The sequence below is a fragment of the Tachypleus tridentatus genome, chromosome 1 (assembly GCF_004210375.1).
Source record: "Tachypleus tridentatus isolate NWPU-2018 chromosome 1, ASM421037v1, whole genome shotgun sequence".
Lineage (NCBI taxonomy): Eukaryota > Metazoa > Arthropoda > Merostomata > Xiphosura > Limulidae > Tachypleus > Tachypleus tridentatus.
This window is the reverse complement of record NC_134825.1, coordinates 21,721,113-21,746,095: the sequence shown is the minus strand read 5'-3', so window position 1 is coordinate 21,746,095 and position 24,983 is coordinate 21,721,113. Positions and strand designations below refer to the sequence as shown.

Genomic DNA, 24,983 nt, shown 5'->3' with positions numbered 1-24,983 from the left:
GTTGCCTTCTGGCTAGTTTACTTGGACTTAAATTGCAAAGATTCATAGTTCATGGTCTGTTGTTGCAGAAATGCACTTTGTCTTTTGGGCCATTTATACACAATAAAAGTAACAATCAGATCCCTATTAATTTAGATAAGAATAGCCAAAGAGTTTATATTGTTGCATTGTTGACAAGCTGTTTACTTTCTAATCTATTTTCAGAAAGTAGAGACAACAGTGAACACATAAATCTTGTGTAGTTTAGCACAAAATAAACTTATCATATTCATAATATCAACTACATCTAGTTTCATCTGGATATGTAACTTATTAATTTTATGATAACTAATTTATTTTAAGGTATAAAATTTGACCTGATTTTTAAAATAATAAAGAATGTCAATGACATTGCAAAAGCAGTAGCTGAACTAACTAATAATGAAGACTAGGATGATAATTCATAGTCATGTATAGATGCTCATGGTTCACCAGTATTTTCTGAACATTTTTCAATTAATCTGAATAATTGTTCTCTTATTGTAGCTTAACAGTTTCTTGATGAGATTATTGTTATTCTTTCTTTTTTTAAGATGTCATAGGTTAACATTTTAACAAGATGTTTATTAACCAAACTTTTAACCCAGATTTGTAAGGATAAATTTATATAACAATGTTGCAAAAGAAAACAGTGTCTTTTAAAACCATGAACAGAAGTTATATGAGATGGAAGCTTGACATACTGTTGCATAAGCATAGTATAAGTCATTCAGAAGGATATTATAGAAAAGATATAGTCAGATTTTTGTTTATACATTTTAATGGCTTGAAGTTAAACCCTATCAGATTGTAATGTGGTTAGTTTACAGAAAAATTGTAAGAAGTGCAGGATGAATATACATTTATATATTTAATAAGCATAAACAAATGACAGTATTTGTTATAATATTCTATAATTTTAATTATATCTAACTTTAATATGTTCTGTTATTTGATAGATTATGTTAAAAGTTGTGCCACTATTGAAGTTTGTCGACAAATGGTTCTTACTTTGGATGTATCCTTTTATGTTACCATATTACTATGAACAATATTGTATATATATTTTGAGAATTGTGTATTTATTGATTTTGAGAATTGATTACAGAACTGAAAATTAGTAAATAAGAGAAGAAAAACAGAATCGATAGTTTTACAGCAAACAATATAATTAGTATGTATGTAATAACCTATATAATTTTTAAATGTTTACAGTGTTATTACCTGCTATTTATAAGTTGAAACTTCTTATTGTTGATCTTATGAATATTTTTAAAAAAGAAAGTTGCTATTTTTTAAATTTCTGTACACAGGATGTTTGATTTAAAGAATTATAGAAGGCCGTGTTCTTCCAATATTGTACATTATCTCCTCACACATGTAGCATTTCTAGTTTAGTACTGCCCTTTGTATGTGAATGTTTTTGCTCACCATTAGCTTGTAGACTCCAACTTAAACTTGCATATTTACATGTGATATTGTTGTACTCAAATGAGCACATGACATCTCTCCAGCAATAGGAGTGAGACCAAACAGCTGAATGTGCCCTGTTTTTATTCTAAATTAAAAGTACTTAATTTTAAATATGACTAATGACTACAAGTAATTAATTTTATCATTATTGATCATTCTGTGTAATTTTTTTTTTAATTTTATAATCCACTTTTTGTACTTTTGCTTCCCTGTCAGGACAGATCACTGCCTGCCTCTGAGTGAGACAGTCCCCTAGTGCAGCTGATTGCCTCTATACTCTGTGATATATCGTTCAGGCAGAGTGTTCATGGTGAAACTAAGTTCAATGAACTGCAACTGCCTATTATAGTAACACAAGTGTAGAGGACAAAAGCCTTCCAAAACATCGTTCTTAACAGTTGTGTTTCAACAACTGAGTTTCAGCCCTCTCTAATGATTGTTCAATTCTAACTTCTTGATTTGGCACTCGTGTGTAAAGTCATGTCTGTTTTTTTATATGTTTCTAAGCTTTTGTGATATTGGTGTTTGCTGTGGAAGAATCTTCAAAACACACCAGTTTTATGGAAATTTTAAAATTAAATTGTTGTTTCTAAACATTTTTTCACCAGCAGATTTTGTGGCATTTTATTTCACATTGTGGAGACACAAGTGACTGTAACATTCGTTTCATCTGATGTGGAACAAATAGACATTATTTATGTTAGACAAACAACTAAAATGGTGTCAGATTCTTCTTCAACTGTTGGAGTGATGGCTGTTATTTGACAGGAATTGCAGTCTTTTGTGTGGGCTGGACCATCTTCTGAACCTGATACACCTTTTCAGATAATTATTTTTGTAGTGAAAGGAATTTTTCCCACCACCTACTTTTTCCAAATCTTCAATCAATTCTCTCGTGGATGTACCTAGGCCTTTTCCATAATTTCTGGACGTGGTTTCATGGGCACATTACCTTTCTATCTGTCCTATCATACAGTAAAACCTGTCTAAGCTGGAAACTGCACAAGGTAGAAACTTGTACAAGCCAGAAATATCAAAATTTTGCAGCATTATTATAAGATTTCTCTTATAAAAGGCCCTTTATATGGCAGAACCTGCATAACGTGGACGAAAAACTATCTTTCACCTACCTCATTACTCACCTGAGTAAGGCAGAAAAATTGTTTTCGATTAAGTATTTATTTCTTATTTAATTAATAACTTCTTTAAATATGAATAAATTCTCAGACATTTTGTTACAGTCAGTATTGGTTAAATATATTCTGTTATTTTTTCTACCTTCATTATTTTTATAGTTAAATTAAACAAAAGAATGGAACAAGAAAACTGGAATATTCTACTTTGCATAGATAATGCAACTTGTCACCCAGAAGTTAAACTTTCAAATGTTTGTTTAGCCTTTCTACCTCCATGTACATCAGTTCTACAGCCACTAGATAATGGAATTATACAGTGTATAAATTTGAAATACAGAAAATTAATGCTTCAGCATATTATTGCAAGTATGGATGACTGTAAGAGAGCACCTGAAATGACCATGGAAATTGACGTGTTAGATGCAATTGCATTTTTAAGTCATTCCATCAAATATGTAAAAGATGAATGCATAATAAAGTGCTTTCAAAACTGTGGATTTATTCTTGATAATGGCAGAGATTGTGGAGAAGTTGTTTGTTATGACGATTCTAGTGAAATCCAAACTTTGATTGAGAAAATTGATGCAGACAATTCTGTGAATGCAGAAAATTTTGTGAACATTGACAAGACTGTTTCAACAGAAACTGATGAAATTGATTTAAAATCTGTAATAGAATTGCAAGATGGTAACAGTGTGAGAGATTCAGAAGATGAACAAAATGGGAAAGATAGTGAGGAAATAGAAATTCCTACCTCATTGCAAGTGTTAAATTATATTAATGCTATCAAATTGTATGCTAAAATGAAGTGGGAAAATGAACTTCATGAAAAGGCTGTAGAATTGGCGTTCTATTTTAACCATATAAGAAAGCTCATTATAAAAACGAAACAGTTGAAATAGGACACTTTCTTCAAATAAATTTGATTAAGATTTTGTGTACTTATATATATTTTGAATATCTATCTTTCTTCTAATAAATATAGCATAAACAGTATAATAACTTTATTCACAAATGTTTTACTTCCCTTGAGTGAAGCAAGTATAATGTTCTGCTCAAAAATTATACATAATTAAGGAAATGAATGTTTGCTATGTCTAAGCCAGAAAATCTGCTTAAGCTGGAAATTTTACTTGGTCCCATACGATTTCACCTTAAACAGGTTTTACTGTATATGGTTCTGCCCCTTCACTTCTTAGTTTGTTTCTTGATTCTGACCTGTATGTATTTTCTTCCTATCCAGATTTTAAGTTCATACTGATCAAACTTTGTCTCAATTTTTCTCTGAAGGCATGCCTTGTATTATTTGCTGAGTTGCCACATGTACTTTAGATTAACATTGGGCTGTATTCTGTTGTTTTGTTTTTTTTAACTTATAAACTCTGGAGTCTCTTCTTCAGAGTTTTGGGGTCAGATCTTCTAACTTCTGTTTAATTTTTTCGTGTCCAAATTTCATGCCTGTGCTGGACCCTCACTGTCCTGTTGGGTTATTTTCCTTGCCTTCCCCTTCTTTTTGTAGAATTCCACTCTGTCCATGTGGGATTTTCAGTGGGTACGCATTCCTTTATCTTTTATTTTGCAAGTAAGTTTGACTCCCTCTTCTGTTAGGGTCCTTTGTCTCGCTCCTTTTCTCTCCCAAGGTGTTTTTGGTGGAGCAGTTTATTCTCTGCAGTCATGGGTTGAAGTCGTGTATCAACATTTTATCTTTTCTCCTGGCTCCTTGTTTTGTCATTATAGTCTTTACTTCTTTTACAACTTCTCTGTTTTGTTTCATGTCGTTTTCCTGCTTCCACTTGTTCTTCCTTTGTACATACTTCTTGGTGCTGATGATCTCATTGGTGGCTCTCCAGGGCCAGTAGGGGTCTATTTGGCTTAGTTTTCTGATATAGGGCTTTCATTTATCATAGGCTTTATTCATACCAATACTATACATCAAGCAAAATCAAGTAGGGGCCCAGTCAGATGTAGTTAACCCAGCTGACTATTAAATCTTCCCTTGGGTATTATGCCAGTGCCTTTCAGTGATGGTTACATGTTGGCTGAAGGTGATGTCAAACAAGTTTGTCATATTTCTCTTGGATATAATTCTTGTTTTGATTGGTGGGACAGACTGAAGAATTTTCATCTCACATCCCCTCAGTATTTTATTCACTTGGGTGTTTTCTTTTTCATTTCTCATCTCTGCAGAGATCAGTTTTTCTCTGCTTTTTTGGCCAGCTGAGGTGTGTTTGTTTTCCACAGCTTTATCCTCTCCTTCTTTTCCTGCGTGAAAGGTATTCTCTCTATATTCACTGTTGGAAAATGTTAAAATTTGTGATTGAATTTTGCTCAGAACTTGTGAACTAAGTAAAAGAAAATGGGTATAAGAGTGCATTTTGTGACTGTTTAAGAGGGACTGGCTGAACAGATGTTTCAAAGGGAATGTGTGCAAACTATACTCTTCAAAAAAAGAAATGCAAAAGGCAAAATATGAGACAAATTGGTAACAAGTTTATTCCGGGTAGTTCTGTATGACATTTGTGAAACTTTACACATTCACTGCTGAACGTCCAAAGTCTGCAAAGGCGAAGTCCACGCTCACTAGGTGAAGTTTAACGTCACTCAACGTCAATAACTAGTATGCCCCCCGTGAGCATCAATAACTGCTTGGCATCTCCTGCCCATGGAAGCGATGAGATGACGAATCACATCCTGTGGAATGGCTGTCCACTCAGCCTGCAAAGCTGCTGCAAGCTGAGTTAGAGTCTGCAGTTGAGGTTGTTGCTATCGCAGACGTCAGTCCAACTCGTCCCAAAGATGTTCGATGGGGTTTAAATCTGGTGATCTGGAGGGCCAGGGAAGAACGTTGATGTTATGGTGTCTCAATGGTGAGTTGGGCTATGTGAGGACGGGTGTTGTCATGTTGTAAAACGTTGTTGACGTTCACCACGATGGGTTGCACATGGGGCCTAAGAATCTCGTAGATGGTTGCGTTCTGTCTGATCAGAAATCCTACGCAGCCCTGGTATGGTTGAGGCAGTAGACGTCGCAGTAGTGGTCCTATCCCGAAGGTGACGTAACCGGATGTTGCAATCTTGTGCGGGCGTGGTCACACGAGATCTGCCAGATCGTGGACGGTCACGAGTTGATTCATGTTGTTGGTGATGATTCCATAGCCTTGTGATGGTGCTTGGGTGGACATTCACAGCTCTGGCAACATCTGATCGAGATTCGCCTGCTTCCAAGCGACCAATGACATTGTTGCATTATGCTTCAGTCAGTCTTAGCGTAACTGTATTGCGTGTTGGTGACTTAACACTGAGCTATGGAAACCGAGAACCGTCACTTTTATAGGGATTTTGCACATGTTGCACTTGCAGAACATGCAAATCTCTCAATCAAATTTATTGGACACGCATGCGTTTTGGCGAAAAATCCGATATTTTCCTCCGTTTTCAAAGTGCACAACTTTTATTGTCATTTTGGTCTGACAATCAGTGCCTTAACACGTGTAACGTCACATACTCTGAGCTTGTAACGTTATTACATATATTTCTCTTTAAAATAACAAAAATATCCCTTTTGCATTTCTTTTTTTGAATAGTATATTTTATAAATCTAAACAAACATTTTTAAATCACTTTAAAAACCTTTTTTTTTTTTTAAATGAAGAAGAAAGCCATTTGTTTATTTTGACCATCTTTAACTTTAAACCAGAAAGTTGGTAATGGTCGACTGAAGTTTACTGATTACAAGAATTTGATGTGCAGCCTTAAATACTGGCAGGTAAGAAAACTTGAATTTTCAATGAAATCACATTTTACATCTTCAGAGTTTCTCATGAGAATATTATAGTGATTTAAAGATGACTATGCTTTCTATTAAATTAATGTTTATTATAATTTACATGTGGATTTAAGAAACCATGTCTGAATAGTAGTTTTTCACTTCATTTTGTATTCACTTTTTCTAAGACAGTATTACAGTTCAATGAAACACACTCACCTCTATTATTTACTTGTTTAAGAACAATCATTCGTGGTAATGTCTCTGGAGATCTATCAGTGTAGAATTTCAAAGCAAAAAAACTTCTTCAAAGTCCATTTGGCATAGTTTTCAATATTTGAGAAATCTTGAGCCTCATGAGTCAGTGTATCTTTCTAAATTTTATTAGTTTAATTTTATAAATTTAGCCCTGTTACTGTTGTGAGCTGGTAGTGTTATTATTACAATGAATATAATTTTTTATTTCTCATTTTATTTGAACATATAGATATTAATATTTATGCGCTAATTATGAAAGTTAATGTGATATGTGTGAGAAATCATTATGGGGATAATAAGTTTCCCCTTAAAAATGACTGAAAGTTTTCTGAAGAGAAAAGAAACATGGTGAGAACTTGTATTTGAATTTATTGTTTAGTTTTGCTGAAATTATACTCATGGTAGGGAAAAAAGTGACAAATTATCCTCTTTAATGATATAACATTCACATAATTATTTTTAATTAAACAACATGGTTTCCCTGTTAAATTACCGATAGACATTTCACCTATTATAAAAACACTATGTTAAAAATAAACCTTGTATATAGATATATAATATGAGTAGTCTTAGCGTTGCACCTGCAGTTAAATGGGGTATTGTTTCAATAATTATTAACCTGAGTACTTTTGATAGGTAGATATTCCTTGGTCACAGTGCATTAGAATACAATAAATATAGCTTACTATCTATATGATTATAAAATTTAATTGAATAATTCTGATATTCGTATTATATTTGATGTATTTACTGGTTTTTCAGACAACATTTAAAAACTACACAAAAGGAACAGCTGGAATACTTCGAGCAGAAAGACTGAAAGAAGCTCTTTTAGATATAGGTAAAGCTTTAATTTGTTTCATTGCGACTTTCTGTAGTATTCCAGAGATAAATCTTGGTTTCTTTTTATAATAAACTCGTAATTTTGTGGGATCTCTGCAGATAAATAGTTTCAAAAAAGCTTAAGATATTTGATAAGAGATTATTTTCAGCATTAAAATTGTTATGTGAGAAGTGAATAAAACAGGTATAAATGCAAATACTTTGAGATTGTGGCCCGGCATGGCCAAGCGTTTAAGGCGTTCGATTCGTAATCTGAGGGTTGTGGGTTTGCATCCCGGTCGCGCCAAACATGCTCGCCCTCCCAGCCGTGGTGGTGTTACAATGTGACGGTCAATCCCACTATTCGTTGGTAAAAGAGTAGCCCAAGAGTTGGCGGTGGGTGGTGATGACTAGCTACGTTCCCTCTAGTCGTACACTGCTAAATTAGGGACGGCTAGCACAGATAGCCCTCGAGTAGCTTTGCGCAAAATTCAAAAACAAACAAACAAAACAATCATGAATGACGTATGGCCTGGCATGACCAGATGGGACCGCATATTGCAATACGTTGACTAATTTTACAACTTTTCCTTTTGCAACATTCAACGTAAAAAAAGACCACCCTAAAATATTGGATGAGATTACTTATTTTTTATGATGAGAACAATGATTATTAGTGAAATCATTTGTAATATTATTGATGGTTTTTGTTATTTATTTGTGTGTACACTAATGTGTTGTTAGTGGTTATGTAACCAACAATAGAAATGGATCCGCAAATAATTTGGTGCATAAATACTTGGAAAAAATTATTAAAATTTGTGTCCTCATCGGTAAACTTAACGGTAAGGGTGGGCATATAAAAGGTGTTCACTGACACACACACAAAATTTATTTAGCGATCGACGAAATTTTACTATAAGGCCACGTAACTGTTTAAACAATAGAGTGGCTGTTGTTGTTGTTCTGTAGTGCATAAAAAATAAGTAGCAAATAAGTGGAAAAGTTACACGAGAGCTGAATAGGTTAAATTAAATATTTTACTCTAAAAACGATAAATGTAATGTCTTCTTGGACAATACAAGACATGAAAACAGAGATAAACTAAAGGCAGATTATTAGTTTGCAAAGAGGCGGTGCTAATATACGTTGATATTAATATATACGGGCCCGGCATGGCCAAGCGTGTTAAGGCGTGCGACTCGTAATCTGAAGGTCGCGGGTTCGCATCCCCGTCGCGCCAAACATGCTCGCCCCTTTCAGCTGTGGGAGCGTTATAATATTGGTAAAAGAGTAGCCCAAGAGTTGGCGGTGGGTGGTGATGACTAGCCGCCTTCCCTCTAGTCTTACACTGCTAAATTAGGGACGGCTAGCACAGATAGCCCTCGAGTAGTTTTGTGCGAAATTCCAAAACAAAGAAACAAACAAATTTGAGATTGCTTTCCCCCACTTTTAAAATGAACTACACTAGATACTGTTAGATGTTGGTAGTTTATGCTGTGATTGACTGTCATTCACACACTTATACAGAAGACATATTTCATGTTTTACTTGCGGATTAAAGGGAGTACATAAAACTGGTATTGTAGTCAAGCCAGGCAATTCAAACTATTTGAAAGTGATATTAAGTAACTCAGGTTATGCATTTTCATTCATACATGACTGTTGACTAGAGATCTATCCAATGCCCTGGTTACAAGTATGAAAGTTACCTTCAGAACAGTAATGACTGTAACAAGTCTTCTGCCATTTTCTGTCAATCAGTGAATTAAAAACAAAGTTCAAAAATTTGTAAATGGCATGTTACAAAACGTTTTTTTTTTTTAAACTGATTCATTATTATTGCTAGATACTGCTTCAAGGGCAACTTATGGATCTGGAAATTGTATGTAAAAGTCAAAGTTAATTTTGCTTACAATCGGACCAATGTTCTTGATTACTTGTATCATAAAGAAATACCGGGTTTGTTTGGAAATAAAGCTTTTAGTTATAACTAATGTTCATATCATTGCCTACTTCAAGTACTTGGTGAACGAAATGGGTCTACATGCTATTTTAATATGCAAACTTACCGTTAAAGTAAAAGGATGCAATAGTTTTGGCATTCTCTGTGATCTTGCTGCTGAAATGGGCACTGGAAACCACTGACCTGTACACGAGATGAATTATGGAAAACTTGTGTGTAGTGGTATGCTTTGGACCTGACCATTAATGATGGAGCTTTTTGCAATTGAAATTACTCTTTAGGGCTATTTTAAAAATGCACAGTGATTCAATAGACCATTACCAGTTGTAGCAACATGAACTGTAATGACATGATGAGGCTTCAAAATAATTTTTGATATAACGTGTTCAACTCTCTTTACATATTAGATCAAAGTGACCTCAGTGGTTGTGTACCTGCACAAAAACTGCTGTTTAGGATAGATAACCATGTCAAAAGGCTGAAGTGAGACTCAGGCTTCAAGCAATGAAATGAGCAAAACTGAAGAACGGTGCTCTTTACAAATTAATATAAATTTTTATATTGTTTAGTAACAATCAGCGATAGTTTGATTGATTGCTGAGGGAATTGTGTCACAGCATGTACAGCATCTTTAGTGAAGTCTTCTGGGAGACCAGTTCTAGTGTGGGTTGGATTTCAGCTGTCTGTGGTGTTGGAAATCTAACACAATTGATGGCATATGTGATAACTGCAATCAGTATCTTATTTATCATATCTTTTCCTCAGGAGTAAAATATTTTGAACAAGAATTTATCTGCCTGCAAGAGACTGGTGAAATACTTGCAATCACAGATTTACTTAAACATGGTTCAGTAGGAACACTAAGACCACATGAACTTATGTGGATAGATAAAAAAGTTAAATGTTAACCACATAACTGAATTGTTCAGAGTAATATTGGCCATTTGAAACAATATTTCAGAATCATACATTGACTAACTTTTAGTATTATAAAAATAAGGTGTACTGCTCTGTTTAGAGCCAGTACAAATTATTAGTATAATGATAACATATTTGCCTTTTTTATTTTTTTGTAATGATATATTATATTAAAGATACTTTGATTATTTAGTTGTAATTATTCATTGTTTACCGTTTTTACATTTCAATGATGATTTCCTGTTCTGTGCATTAGGGATGCAAACTGGACTGGGTGTGATGACTTTTACATGTCCCCTATAGGTCCATTGTACCTTAGAGGTGCCAAGTTCAAATAATGGAGTGTTGTTTTCACTAGTCAATGTTGAAAGAGTCTTTTATTTTATATGCATGCTATTCACACTATTTTTGTTTATTTATTTTAGTGTTTTTAAAGTGTTTGGAACAGATATTTGAGTATAGATACGTAATGCTGAAATCACATAAATTGAAGAATTTAACAAGAAAATTGAGTATTTATGTTAATAACAATATAGAAGAAACTTTCATCACATGTTCATTTTATCTCTGAAGCAGAAAAAAATCAACATAATGTAGTACAGTGTACATCAGACATAACTTGTACTGTGTCCCCCATTCAGTTACTTATATATAGAGACAAACAGATTAAACAGTATGCATATGAAAAATAATATAAAAACTGAATAACACATTGCTTCCATCTAACACATTTCCACAGAAGCAGTGAAAATCTTGATAAATTAAAAATTAAATGGCTGATTCTTTTTGGTTTGGAAGTTGATTTCTCAACAATTTTTGGTGCAGGTGAATGGTGCTTTGGATTTAGACTCTGATATTAAAATGCACAACCATCTTTTAAGGATAGGATAGGTCTTGTCTCTTGTTTATTTTCCAAATTAATTTATGTTGGTTTTATTTAAAATTTTTGTGGAGAAGAACACAAACATGAACTGTAGTTGAAGCATAAATTCTTAGTGTTAATTATTTTCTTATTGACTTACCAGTTATTGTTAAGAATACAATAAAATCAAATTCACCCTTGAACACTTTTAGTGCCTTCAGTACATGCATATTGGATTTTGTAAGCATAACAGTGTGTTTCCATCTGAATGTGCAGTATCAGGCTTAGATACTGAACCAAAGATATATTTTAACTTTGTGGCAGTGTGAGCTACTGAAGTAATGGAATTTGACACATGGTCTGTGGAAACTTGGATTATTACATTTTATTCAATGGGCTTATATAGTGTGATTTTACAGTTTCATTTAAAAAACTCAATCCAAGTGCAGAGTTTAAAGTAATAACTGTTATTAGGAAAGGGTTTTTTTTTTCTCTGATTAAGTGAAATACTTGTTCCCTTTGTTCAAAACCACATCTTTAAATATTTTTCCTTAATTTTTGGATTTCTGATAAATTGCACAGTTTTATTAATCATCACCAATGAAGGATCCAGACCAGATGTAGTAATATATGAAACAATATTGAGCCATGTAGCAGTATTATAAAATGGTTTAGGCAGCAGAGCCAGTTCATTTATTTGTTTCCAATTTGCCTCCCACCCAGTGGATCAATGATAAGTCTGTTGATGGATAACACTAAAAAAGGGGTTTCAATACTTGAAAACAGCACTGACAGTCCTTTGTGTATCTTTATACAGGGTGTTCAGAAAGTCAGTGTGCTGTTTTGTGATCATGTTTTAACAGCATTCATTCAGTTTATTTCCAGCATAGCAGTGTTTAGAAACAAAATAAGAAGGATCCAAACCTGAATTGATGCCAACGGGGATCACTTTCAACATTGTTTATAATTGTCATTCATTTTTACCTCCTGTATTCTATATTGAAACATGTCTGTTAATAAACATATAAGTGCACAGTGACTTTCCAAACACCCTGTACTTAACAATAAACAAAAGTTTCCAATTCACTATGTGATATGTGAGCTGACAGGTGCTTAAGGTGCTTTACAAATTTGTGCCACTGATACATAACCTCACTAAAACTATTTTGATACATTGGCTATCATTAACTGTCAGGTTTAGGGCATGTCCTACTCATCTGTAGAAAAAAAAATGTTCCTAACAGTGCTTTCCTTGTTGCATGTAATAGCCACTGGTCACTCAAAAGACAGTTCCAAAAGATCAAATAGCTCCTTTATGAGATGCTTTATCAGGGAATGGAGTAGCAACAAACAGCAGACTCTGCTGATGTGATATACAATTAAGGACATGTACATTTGAAGAGATCTTAATGTCCAAATATCATATATATGTATAATTTTTAATTATTTACTGTAGCTCTATAAACAAGTACTTCAAGAATCTGTAATCATTAACAATTAATAAATGATGTGAATCTGAACATATGTTTTTGTACCAGAGCTCTTTTATAATACTCATTGCAACTGAAAAATACAAGTGGAACTTCTATACCTTGTTACAAATAATTCACATTATGCCCCTTTGGTGATCTGTTATAGTCTGTGGGTAGGAACACTTGTAATCTGAAGGCCACAGGTTCAAACCCTATCACCAGACATTTTTGATCTTTCAGGTGTGTGGTGTTATATTGTAACTCACAATCCCAATATTCATTGATAAAAGAGTAGCCCAAGAGTTGATAGTGGGTGATGTTTACTTTCTCTTCAAATCATGCATAGATAACTTCTTAGTAGCTTTTCACAAACAGACATGATTTAAAGGTAATGGTAACACCACTATGTAATCGTTGCGACTTGTGGTTTTGGTGTAATGGTGGTGATAATACATCACTAAGTCAGTCTTGGGACTTTTGATATCTGTACAACAAATTTTCCATTTTCTGAGAATTATCTCTTAAATATTCTTTGAATAATTGGAGATTTTTTACAGTTGGATGCCATCATAACTAGGAGATATTTCTAAACTAAATTTATAGTATCAAAGAATAAAACAAACATATATATATATTGATTTCAAAACCATTAATACATTACAATTTATATTATTTCATTCAACGAAATGATTCCAAGACGACTTGCAGCAGGTTATAATTCTTATTTACTTAAATACAATGAAATAAATTAACTTGAAACTATATATGATACAATTTGATCAATGTTGTTGAAACATTTATAAGATTTGATTTAAGTACTGTTGTAGATTATACATATTTCAGCAGGAAGATCCTTCCAGTTTAATGGTGGAAAATTTGCAAATGAAATCTTTCCAGTAGACTTTTTAACACATAGTGTAGGACTTTAAACTAGTGAATGAGCACGATGTGTTAGAACAGCATTACAACAGACCATTGATTGTTTCCAAAGTAATAAGACTATGTAAATAAGATTTCTTATGTATATTAATTATGAATCATGGAATTATATTATTGCATGATATTATTTGTGTCCTCTAATTTAGTGAAGTAAAAATTAAAGTATCAAAAAATACCAAAAACAGCACAAGTGTGATAAAAGTCTTTCATAATTAAACTGCTTGTAATTTGAACATTGAATAAAATATCAATTGAACACTTTAATAATGATAATAATAAAAATAATACTTTTCCAAGTAACATCCAGTATTCTTTTCTATGGTTGTCTTTTAATTTATTTTCTTAAAGTGATAAAATCTGTCTTCTTTTTTCTACTATATGTTGTCTCATGATGTATTTGAAAATGGTAGTGGGAACATATCTCAGTGACTCCTGCTGCCAGGTAGCACAGTCTAACTCAGTCATCCTTGACGTTTTTTCATTTTTATTTTTGAATATACTGCTATATGTATAATAATATTTTATTGACCATTCTTTAACAAAAGTTGAGTGTAATTGTCACTGCGGTGTGAATAGGAAACACAACACTTGTAACTAATGTTATGTGCCAGTAACCATTGGCACATCACAGGTAACATCTTGTTAATAGAGCAGCAAGCATATTTAATAAAAGAGAGAGATTAATTACCAGGGTGATCAAAATTTTCTGAATCAGCTACTGTAATTGACACAGATATTTGGAGAAATACCACTAAGAATGCTTGAGATAAAAATTTGCACCAGTTTTTGATTCTTACAATACAAACTGTGGTTCAGTACTATATTGAATGTCAGATAGCTTTCTTTTGAGTTGATTCATGTCACTATTGTAAAGGTTTTTCAGATGACATTTCATTTGGTGTTTAAAGGGTGTTTTTAGTCAAGGATTCATCTTTAAACAAGATGTATTGAATATGTCTGAATTTGACACCAAAGTATGTCTAAAACACAATATATTATTAAGTACATTTGAACATCATGTATTGAGAATAATGGTGTTGTGTTTTCCCACTGGATCTACCTTTGGTTTGATCATAATGTGGTTTTTGTGGTTAAAACTCATTATCATTATTGCTACACGTTTGATAGAACAGACTATCATTTCTTTTGCAAGTGTAGTGAGATTTTGGGAACTGTTTTTTTCTGTCTGAGACATAACTTTCCAAAATGTGTCAGAATAGTTAACCTGTAATCTGGTTGAGTCCTTGGGCTGATTCAGGTTCTGTTTATTGTTCATCTTTAAAAGTGTTGGACGTAATGTGCAATATGGCACAATACATTATTATAGTGGCAAAAACAGAATAAGATTCTTTCATATGAATGTATCATCAGTGGATACAGTGGGACCTTTAATGGACTCCTTAACTGTTTTAAGTGAATCAAGTCAAAATCAACTAAAATAGCCCCAGAACATAATATTACCTCCATCTCTTTCATTGTTGTGATGGTATGGTCACATGCAAAGTATTCTTCAAATACTATGCCTCACTTGCTTGGCTGAAATATGAAGTATCTCCTCCATGAAACCAGCGGCATATTATTGACTTACAGGTCTACAATCTTGAACTCTATAGACGTTTTGGATGATTAATTCAAAGTCAGATGTGTTGATTAATAAGTTTTAAAGGTTGTATGAGCTAGTCATTGTGTTGCTAGGGTAATACTCCAAATTAATATGTCTTCTATTTCTTCAGCACGTTACCAACAGTGAGTAAGAGGGCTCAAATGTCTTATGTAGACATCTGCATGCTGCATTATATATAATGTTTTAGTTCCATCTTGCTATCTTGTTTTTGAATTTCACTCAGAACTATATGAGGGCTATTTGCACTAGCCATCTCTAATTTAGCAGTGTAAGACGAGAGGAAAGGCAGCCAGTCATCACCACCCATTGCCAATTCTTGAGCTACTCTTGTACCAACAAATAGTGAGATTGACAGTCACATTATAACGCCTCCACCACTGAAAGGCGAGCATGTTTGGCATGATGGGGATTTGAATCCACAACCCTCAGATTGTGAATGGAATGCTTTAACCACCAGACCATACCAGGTCAACTTACTTTCTATGACATCTGTAGAATTCTATAAATTCTGTAGCAGTGCACTGTATAATTGACATTCAAAATCACGATTTTTTATTAGCTAAGGGTATTCTGTTACGATACAGTTTGTAATGTTTGTTTTACACTAAGTAATGTTACCAATTTGAATCTACTCTTGCTGTGTAACTTGTAATACAAGAGTTGCATTTAAAAAAAACAACAACATATAATTGTGATCATAACCATTGCTTTTTTTATGTATAAACAATAAATATCCTTACTTTTTGTTGTTAACTCATTGACAGCTGATTTGCCTTGTAGCATACAATCTGCCTTCAGCAGTTGAATGTGAGTGTTCTATATACAGTGTACAACTTGCAAAAATTCTGTACACATCTAAAGTGGCTGCAGTCAAAAGGTTAAAGTACTGATGCATAATAACTGCTAAGTTTCAAAACTGTAATATAACTGATTGTAACTGAAAAGTTGTTTGTAATTTGGTAAAATTAATCTTTGTTCTTAAATTGATTTTAAACTAATCATAATTTGGCATATTAAAAACTTCTGTTTATATTCATGAATAGAAAATTACAGCTGAAACCTTTATGAGTTACAGACTGTTTGTTTTTTGTTTAGGGTTCCAGTTGAATAATGAGTCTCTTTCACTCCTTGTTTTACGTTATATGAGAAAGGATGGAACATTGCGGTTTGGAGACTTTGTGTGCTGTATTTTGCAGTTATCAATGGCTTTTGGTAATGTATTAGTAATAGTTTAAAATCTGGTTTAATAGTTTACTTTGTAAAAGCGATAATGAAACTTTTCTTTTACCGGTTTTGAGTTCATCGTGTATTTGTAGCACAAGTAAAACTTTCTTTTTGTTTCAAATTTGTAGTCCAAGCAAATATGAAGAAAGAGAATTTTTATTAATAATATATTTAAATCAATCATAAATACAGTTATAATGTGTTTTAATTAAAGTTATTATTTCACAGCAATATTATTTTTCAAAGTACAGTTTTTATTACACAGTAGTGGTACATTTTTGATAAAGACAAAATTATTGTGTTTTCATTTCATTAATGGTTAATTTATGAGCAGTTCATAAATGTTAATACTTACATACATTTGTAACTGCTTTAATAGTTTTTGTTTCTGAATTTTGCAGCAACATTTGAAAGAAAAGATCCCTTGCAGAATGGTTACATCAAACTTAATCTTTCTGAGGTATGTTTGTTATGTTATCTTTTGTCTTATTTTTAGCTGTTTAAAATCGTGTTGAAAGTTAGTATTAATATGCCACGCTCTGCCAGCTAAGATTTGTGGTGAAAGTTAGCTACATATACATAAATGAGATAGATGAATTAATCTGTGATAGAAGTATTTCAGTTGTAGACAAGTTGCCATATTCTGTGATGTTAAGTAACCACATACAGATTGTATATTCTTTAGAGATGAGCAAGTACATGGTGATTTTATAGAAAATCTCATGTTTAAAATTATTATTTTACAAACTGTTTTGAAAAACCTGATAAAAGATGCAAAGCCATTTAACAAAGTTTAGAATTTTATTGGATAGTGAAATGGTTTCTCTAAGGGGAAATCTTGCCATAAAAATATTTTAACATTCTTTTAAAAGGTTACTGCTTATGTTGATGAGGGTAAAGGTGTAGATTTAGTGTATCTGGATTTTCAAAAAGCATTTGGCAAGGTGCCACATAAAGGGCTTGTAAAAGACAATTTATCTATAGGTGTCAGGGATAAGTTAGCAAATTTGATAGACAAGTGGCTGGATGAAAGAAAGCAGAGGGTTGTTACAAATGGAGTTCAGTCAAACTGGATTAATGTCACAAATGAGTGACCTCAGGGCTCAGTCTTGGACCTTTACTCGTTTTGATTTACATCAATGAAACAGATGAAGGAATGGTCAATAAATTACATAAATTTACAGATGATATTTAGGACTTGGGTGTTGCTGGCTGTAAGGATGATGTTGATGATTTACAGAAGAATTTAGATCATTTATTGAGTTGGTCAAATAAATGGCAGATGGGTTTTAATTATAATAACTGCAAGATAATGCATGTGGATTATCATAATTTGAATTATAGGTATAATTTAAATGGGAATAACTTTAACAATCCTATGAAAGAAAGGGATGTTGGTGTAATAGTAGATCAGTGTCTAAAGTCATCCAAACATTTAGCTGTTGCTAGTGGTAGGACAAATAAGATTTTACATTATATATACAGAAATATTTAATACAAATTTAAACAGGTTATAATTTTCTTGTAGGGGTCACTGTTTAAGCTACATTTAGAATATTGTATACAGTGTTGGGTTTCTTACCTTAAGAAAAATATTGAATTCTTGGAAAGGGTTCAGAGAAGGGTTACTAGAATAGTGTCTGGGCTGGAGGGTTTGTCACATGAGAAGGGGTTGAAATCTTTCAAATTATTTTCTTTTGAGAAAAGAAGAGTTAGAGGGTCCTAATTGAGGTATTTATAACAGTAAAGAGAATTAGTAGTGTTGATGCATTGTATTTGTTCATACTTAACAGTAAGAATAGTAGGAGTATGGGATACAAATATAAATGTTGACAGGGCAGGAGTCATCTTCAGCCAAGACAGTTTTATTATTCTGTCAGGGAGGTTGACATTTGGAATGGACTGCCTTCAGATATTGTGGATGCAATAAATTTAAATAAGTTTATAAAAAGCTTGTTACATTCATGAATAATAAGAGATGGCTTTAAGATTTTTTTCTTTTTCTTTTATATTTATTTATTGACAGTTTTAGTTTAGTTTAGAGGATGGAACAATTAAATGGACTAATAGATCCCATGTTGTCCTGAAATGTTATGTTCTGATACAATACTTGACTCTGCTCATAAGATTAACTATTCTTATTCAATGTTGTTCTCTGTATGCAAAATTTTTTTATGCATGCCATAAGCCTTCTGTTCCCTTACTGTTGGTATCAAATGATTCTAACGTATCTCTCATGTAAGTCATCATACGTCACCTCTCTACTAATAGGAGCATAGTATATATGTCGTGACACATATAACTCCCTCTGTATGTCTTTACCAAACTATCACTTCTCACTTTGCATTGTTTGAGTTTGGATGCACTCTTTTGTTTGTGTATTTCCCCATGTTTGACTTTGTTTTCCTCATAAAGTGGTTATTTTTCAACTTTGCTTTATTTGACTCGATTCTTTTGTTTATACTTATTAATTGATTCAAGTTACTTTATCTCTCCGCTCAAGTTCAGTGAAACCTTCCTGCACAATGGATTCCAAATTTCACCTTACCACTTTTGGGGTTACACCAGTAACTATAGTTTTTTTCCTGGGCCTCAGATTAGGGCAACCTGATGAGTTTTATCTGCTTTTATATGTTGGGAGATCAAATAATACAGGGTTCAACCTGTACCTCTGCACTTTGCCAAAACACATCTAAAACTGTTGAGCCTTTGCTGGCAGACAAGGACTTTGATTGTCTTTTTCAGTTTTCTGATCATTCTTGTTCAACATGGGGAGTCTCCTTAGGCCTAATTCAATCTTAACGATCATCGAGTTTGTGATTTTTCATCTTTATTATATGAACAATCTTCACAACCTTTATATTTCCTCCCTCCCATGACTTTCAGGCTCTTGCTAAACCACTGGCCTCAGTTACATGAAGAAACTAGCATTTCTGATTATTTTGGCTTTTCCTAACATTATTACAGTCAATTGAGTTTTAGATAAATAGTTGCCAGGTTACTTTTACATGCAGGGGGGGGGGTGGATCCCAATTTATGCGTTTATCACCTTGGTTATGGCATTTACTCTGTGGTCTTTTGTTGTTGGGACTTTGTAGGTTGTGATATTGCATTGGCTTGGGTCTGTTTAACTATGGTTTTTAATAGGGATTTGTGTATGATTCTAAGTCTGGGATGTTATGTATTGATACTGCCCAGAATGTTATCAAGCTTTGGCTGACATTTGGCCGTCAGTATTCTGCCTTTTCTCATACTGTGTCCTATTGGTTTCCATTGAATCTAGTGTGCCTCCAATTATTATTTCTTTTTTTGCCTTTTGGTTTCTCCATTGCTCATTCCTTCTCTTCTCCTTGATATCCAATGACATTTCTGCATCTGTTAGGAGCAGTTCCATATGGCTTTTACAGCTGGCAATCATACCTTTTCCCCATACTTCATTGGGTTTTCATTCTACCTTTTTGTTATCTCCAAGAAAACTGGGGATTGGCAACTAGTAATCAGTTTCTTTCACCTCAACCACTTCATTTCACTATTCTAATTCATCATGGCATCAGTCTTTTCTCACCCTGGGATGGGCTTATTCTCCTGGATTGTGGACAGCATTGCAGTATGTCTTCAGATTTTACTTGCATGTACAGCTATCACCTCAATCTTGTCCTTATCTTTGGTTTGATGAACACTGGGTGATCTGGCATTCTGAGCTTTTTCCTTTGGACTTGCCTGGTACCTTACATGTTTTATCGATTTGTCTGGGCTTTTCTGTGGCATCTTCATGCTCAGAGACTGCGATTTTTTTTTTATGGACAGCTGGTTTGTTTTGGTTTATTCCTAACATGAAGTGGCCAGTCCTAACTGGCAGCTCTGGTGGGCTGATAGTTCAAATAAGGGAAGTATTTCCTAAGAACACACTAAACATCTTGCTCATTTGGGGTTCCATTTAAACACCAATGTAAGTACTGCTTTCTCCTTACACCCTGGTTCACAATGACTTCTGGGTTCCATCACTTACTGATCACATGATTTTATAATTTTGGGAATGTGGTCTTTCTCGTATCATAGTGTTTAGTATTAGTCTTTGCTAAGCCCACCAGGATTACTAACTGTTGTTGTATAGTTTTTGATAAACTCACTAGGATCAGCAACTACTCTTGTATAGTCTTTGCTAAACCTACTGGGATTGCCCATATGAGATCTCTTCAGGGTGCTTTGTGAACAATGAAAGCTTGTTTGGGATTCTTTCTCCATCCTCAGTTCTCTGCACAATAATGCCACTGGTAGCTGGACTAAGCCAATACATTGATTGGTGTGTTGCTTCCTTCCATACTTCTGGGTCTGCATGTTTTCATAGACATATCCCTTGAAGATGGAGATTATGGGTCACTTTGGGCCATTTGATCTACAGATGAAAGTGCATTACATATTGTTGTTCTTGAACTTCTGTCCATATGTTGGATCTTACATTATTTCCTTCTCACCCAACATTCTCTAGGTATAATTCCATTGGATGTTTCTATGATGGAGGCACATATTGCCCTCTTAAGGGGCACCTGGTCTGGAGATCTAAGTTTATGGATGTTGGATCTATTATTCTGAAACCACACATGTTGAATTTGTTGTATCATATGTCCTCTGTGAGCTGCTTCTAACCTGGTCATGGATCATCTTTCACATCTGATATCCTACAGAGTGGACATCTTTCAGGATTTTTACCTTCAGTGGGATTCTCCCCAAAGGGATACTTTTGGTACAGGCCTCAACACTAAGTTTCTTCTCTTTTGGATGCCTGTACCTCATCCACTGACTGGCAGTTTAAGCATTCACCAAGATTGATCACACACGTGTCTTTATATGTATTCTCTTGTTCGATTACTTTATCAGGTGATTTCTTTCAGGTAATGTCTGCCTGATTTCTTTCTCTTAGCCAACTCTGCCTTGGTTTTCAGGTTTGCATTGACTGCTCCACTTCTCCCACCATCCCTCATCTACTTCTTCTTCTCTTCTTTGTCAACCTCAGTTGCATGTCCTACATCCAAATCTTCATGTTCTGCTTCTTCTCATCTGTCTTTCATCCAATTCTTGACAAGATGATCAAGTTTTTCTAGTTGAGCCATTTCCTTATTTGTTGATGCAATCTGTGCGTCCTCCAGGACAGTGTACCTATAGTTAGGAAACATATTCTGCCAAACTTCAAAGTGATAGTTTGGTAGAAATGCATAGAGGGAGTGATGTGCATCACTTGAGTATACTGTGCTCCTGTTGGTGGAGAGGTGATGCATGATGAATTCACATGAAAGACATGTTGGGATCATTTAATTACAGTAGGTGGGAGCAAAAGGCTTTTGACATCTATAAAGAAAATGTTTGCATATAGAGTGTAGCATTGAAAGAGAATAGCTAATCTTGAGAGAGAAGGGAAGAATCTGTTCACATATTGGAAATACATTTTCAGTACAGGAAAGTTATAATTTGTTTGTGCTCTAAAGAATCCAAGTTAAGAGTCATAAGTTTCATTCGAGGAAGTTTGGACGTAATAAAGAGTGTTTCAGAAACTGCTATAAACTGTGTTCAATAATCTTTACTTCTTTCCGAATCAGCATACCATGTTTAACCATAAGTAAAGCCACCACTGTTAGTGTTAACTATCCTGGACATTATTTCATGATTCTTATAATATCCTGTACACAAACATACAACATATTTAAATCTCTTACTGTTGTTTAGATAGAGAAAAGCAGTACTTGTTTGTAGATGCACTATATGTTTTTTTTAGACACCATATCCCAACTTTCCCAATTAAAGCTTATGATTCTCAATGTGACCCTGGTGAATATTTGATCACCTAAAACAAGTCGTTATTTAGAAATAATGATTTCAAATATGATGCTTTTTTTTATAACTGCCTTGTATTAGCAAGTTTGAAAATAGGCTTAGTTTGCATTCTAATTTAATGGTACATTTTTGTGACTATTTCTTGCACTGGTCTTTTTCAGTTTGTTTTTTTTAATATTTTTGCTTTGAATTAATAGTTAACTTTTTATTCATGCTAGGTAATTGAGTTCATATTTATTGAGGGAAATAATAATACATATAGATATCTATATATTATTAAGTTATAATAATGTTTTTCCCATATTTTGTTCAACCGGTTTTCTGTATTATATATATGGTTTACTTTTTCATATTAGAAATGTATATTACAGAAATATGTTATAGTTGAATTGTTGCATTGATTGTAATATTAATTATTGGCTACCACATGTGAAATCTAGACATAGAATTTTTTTTTTTTTTTCAATATTAGTGGTTGAAATCATCTTTGCAATGCTGAAATGGTCAAGGGATCTTCAGTGTTTCATCCTACCTCAAGACTTTATTAACCTGTTTGTGGTGCTTTCATGTACAATGTGTACTTTAATAATGTAAATAACTCCAGAACTGAAAGTCGGTGTACCTTTTTGTGTATTAAATACGTTACATGGGGAACACTTCTTTGGTTATCTGATCATCATTTTTTTTGGTATGTACGTGTGTGTGTTTCTGACTGAAAGTACTGAAAATAATTAGCCAAGTTGCATATTTTATTATTTTAAAAGATTATTGTAGCATGACAAATAAACATTGGTGATCATATTCAAAATTACATTTCAATGTAGTAAAGAGTTAAGACATTAGTTTAAGAATCTTAGTTACTTATTCCACTGTGATTTTACAGATACAGACTTGTGTGCATCTAATGTTTTAAAGCTTGTTTTAATTTTTTAAGCATGCAAAGACCTAACAGTTGGTTACGATATATAAATGTATATGTGCAGTTGTATGATATTGCTTGTAAGAGCTTATTTTGAACAATAATGTGATAGTTTTTACTAACTTGTATATAATATCCACTAAATGTTTATTTTGAAACATGTTGATCGTGGTATACAGATATCTGTTTTTGTATGTATAAAGAATATTCTTGATACCATTGTGGGGTCTGATTAATTTGGATATATATTTTTGTTTTCGTAAATCTACCATATCATGTTCTTTTATTTTTATCAAAGAATGATAATACTTAGCTTCTTGTATTTTTAAACATAAGGTTCTTTATTTGGTTTCTTGTTTTTTTCTAAGAAGTGTTTGTAATAGCATATCAGTCATTTCGTGTCCTTTATGTCTATTAATGAAAACATGTTTCTTTCAATACCAGAGTTTATCATGTCAGCTTGAACTTATAAAACACAGTAGTGGTCCAAATTCTATATATTTAAGCCATAAATAATTATTATAGCATAAACACATTTTTGTTAACAAAGCATGATTTTAAGAAAGTTTACTTGTTATATTATTGTCAGGTTTGTTCACACCATAACAGCTGTTATTCTATCGAATGGCTTAATATAAATAGTCTTTTGACCACTAATCTGTTGTATCTCAGCCAAACCTGCTGAGCTTTGGCACTGATTGAAACATGTCATCAGTAGTAGATATAGCTGAAATACTGTTATATGCTCTTCTTCTTGGAATAGCTGTATTTACTGCATAAAGAATGTGGTGTCTAAAGATACAACAAGCTTGGTACTTTTGTCTTATTACAAATACAAATGAGCATAATCATCCTTTGCCAGTAACAGGCATTCATCCCATAATACATGCTCTTTCACATGTCACAGAATTGTGCTTTAATTATGATATCAACCAATACTTTGAATTACATTGGTGTGCAGGTCATTTTGAAATGTGAAACTTCAGCATCACCTATTTGTATATTTATACAAAATTATTATTAACAGTTTTCATGATTTTTGACTAAAATTGTTCAATTGACCTGGACTGTTTACATTTTGTGTGTGGATAAAGGGGGTAAGTAAATACATTATTTTCCATGGCAAACTGTGTTATATGACTGTATTTTGTGGTTAGTTAAAAGTATGTGAACACTTAACATCACATGCTAGGGCTACCTGAGGTTGATGTTTTTTAATGGTTGCCCCAAACACAATGACATCTTATTTTTAACGTCTTATTGAGGTTTAAAATTACTCAGAAATAACCAAGGTCAGTCACCATATGTTATATAAAAAAAAAAAAAATGTATGTATTGTGTTCTCAGTATGTTTAGCACATAAATCAAAAAGTGTTTAACGATATACCTTTTTAATTTTCTTTTGTTAAAGTTAGCCTGAACTACATGTTAAGTGATAAAATGCCTATGAAGCCATACCAAGATGTTCTTTCTCTTCACGGACGTTTTCACATTCTTCCAGAGGTTTAAATTGATCTGTGCAATAACTTTGGTGTTTGGCATACATTTATAAAATGTATAGGAATAAACGCATGAAATTTAAGATATTAAATAAGCATATATGAATGTGATAATTATAATCTATTGAGTTTTCAAGTCAGTAGATGGGGTTGTTTTTTTTATAAGGGTTGAGGTTTAGTAACATGCCATAGTTATCACTAACCTAATAACCTAAGGGACTCTTGTAAGTGATGTTAGTCGTTTTTGGGGAAGAAAAAA

General features: G+C 33.2%; 1 protein-coding gene across 1 annotated transcript in view; it reads left to right on the top strand.

The window, feature by feature from the left end:
* The window catches only part of LOC143244326 (calpain-C-like), a 94,001-nt gene extending 71,041 nt beyond the window's left edge, over positions 1-22,960 (top strand). The window contains exons 17-22 of the mRNA XM_076488788.1: positions 978-1,036; positions 6,324-6,392; positions 7,413-7,491; positions 16,349-16,465; positions 16,879-16,937; positions 22,779-22,960. Of these exons, the coding sequence (XP_076344903.1) occupies positions 978-1,036; positions 6,324-6,392; positions 7,413-7,491; positions 16,349-16,465; positions 16,879-16,937; positions 22,779-22,805 (410 nt within the window). The 3' untranslated portion in view covers positions 22,806-22,960. The remainder of the gene's footprint in view (positions 1-977; positions 1,037-6,323; positions 6,393-7,412; positions 7,492-16,348; positions 16,466-16,878; positions 16,938-22,778) is intronic.
* The last annotated feature ends 2,023 nt before the right edge of the window (positions 22,961-24,983 follow it).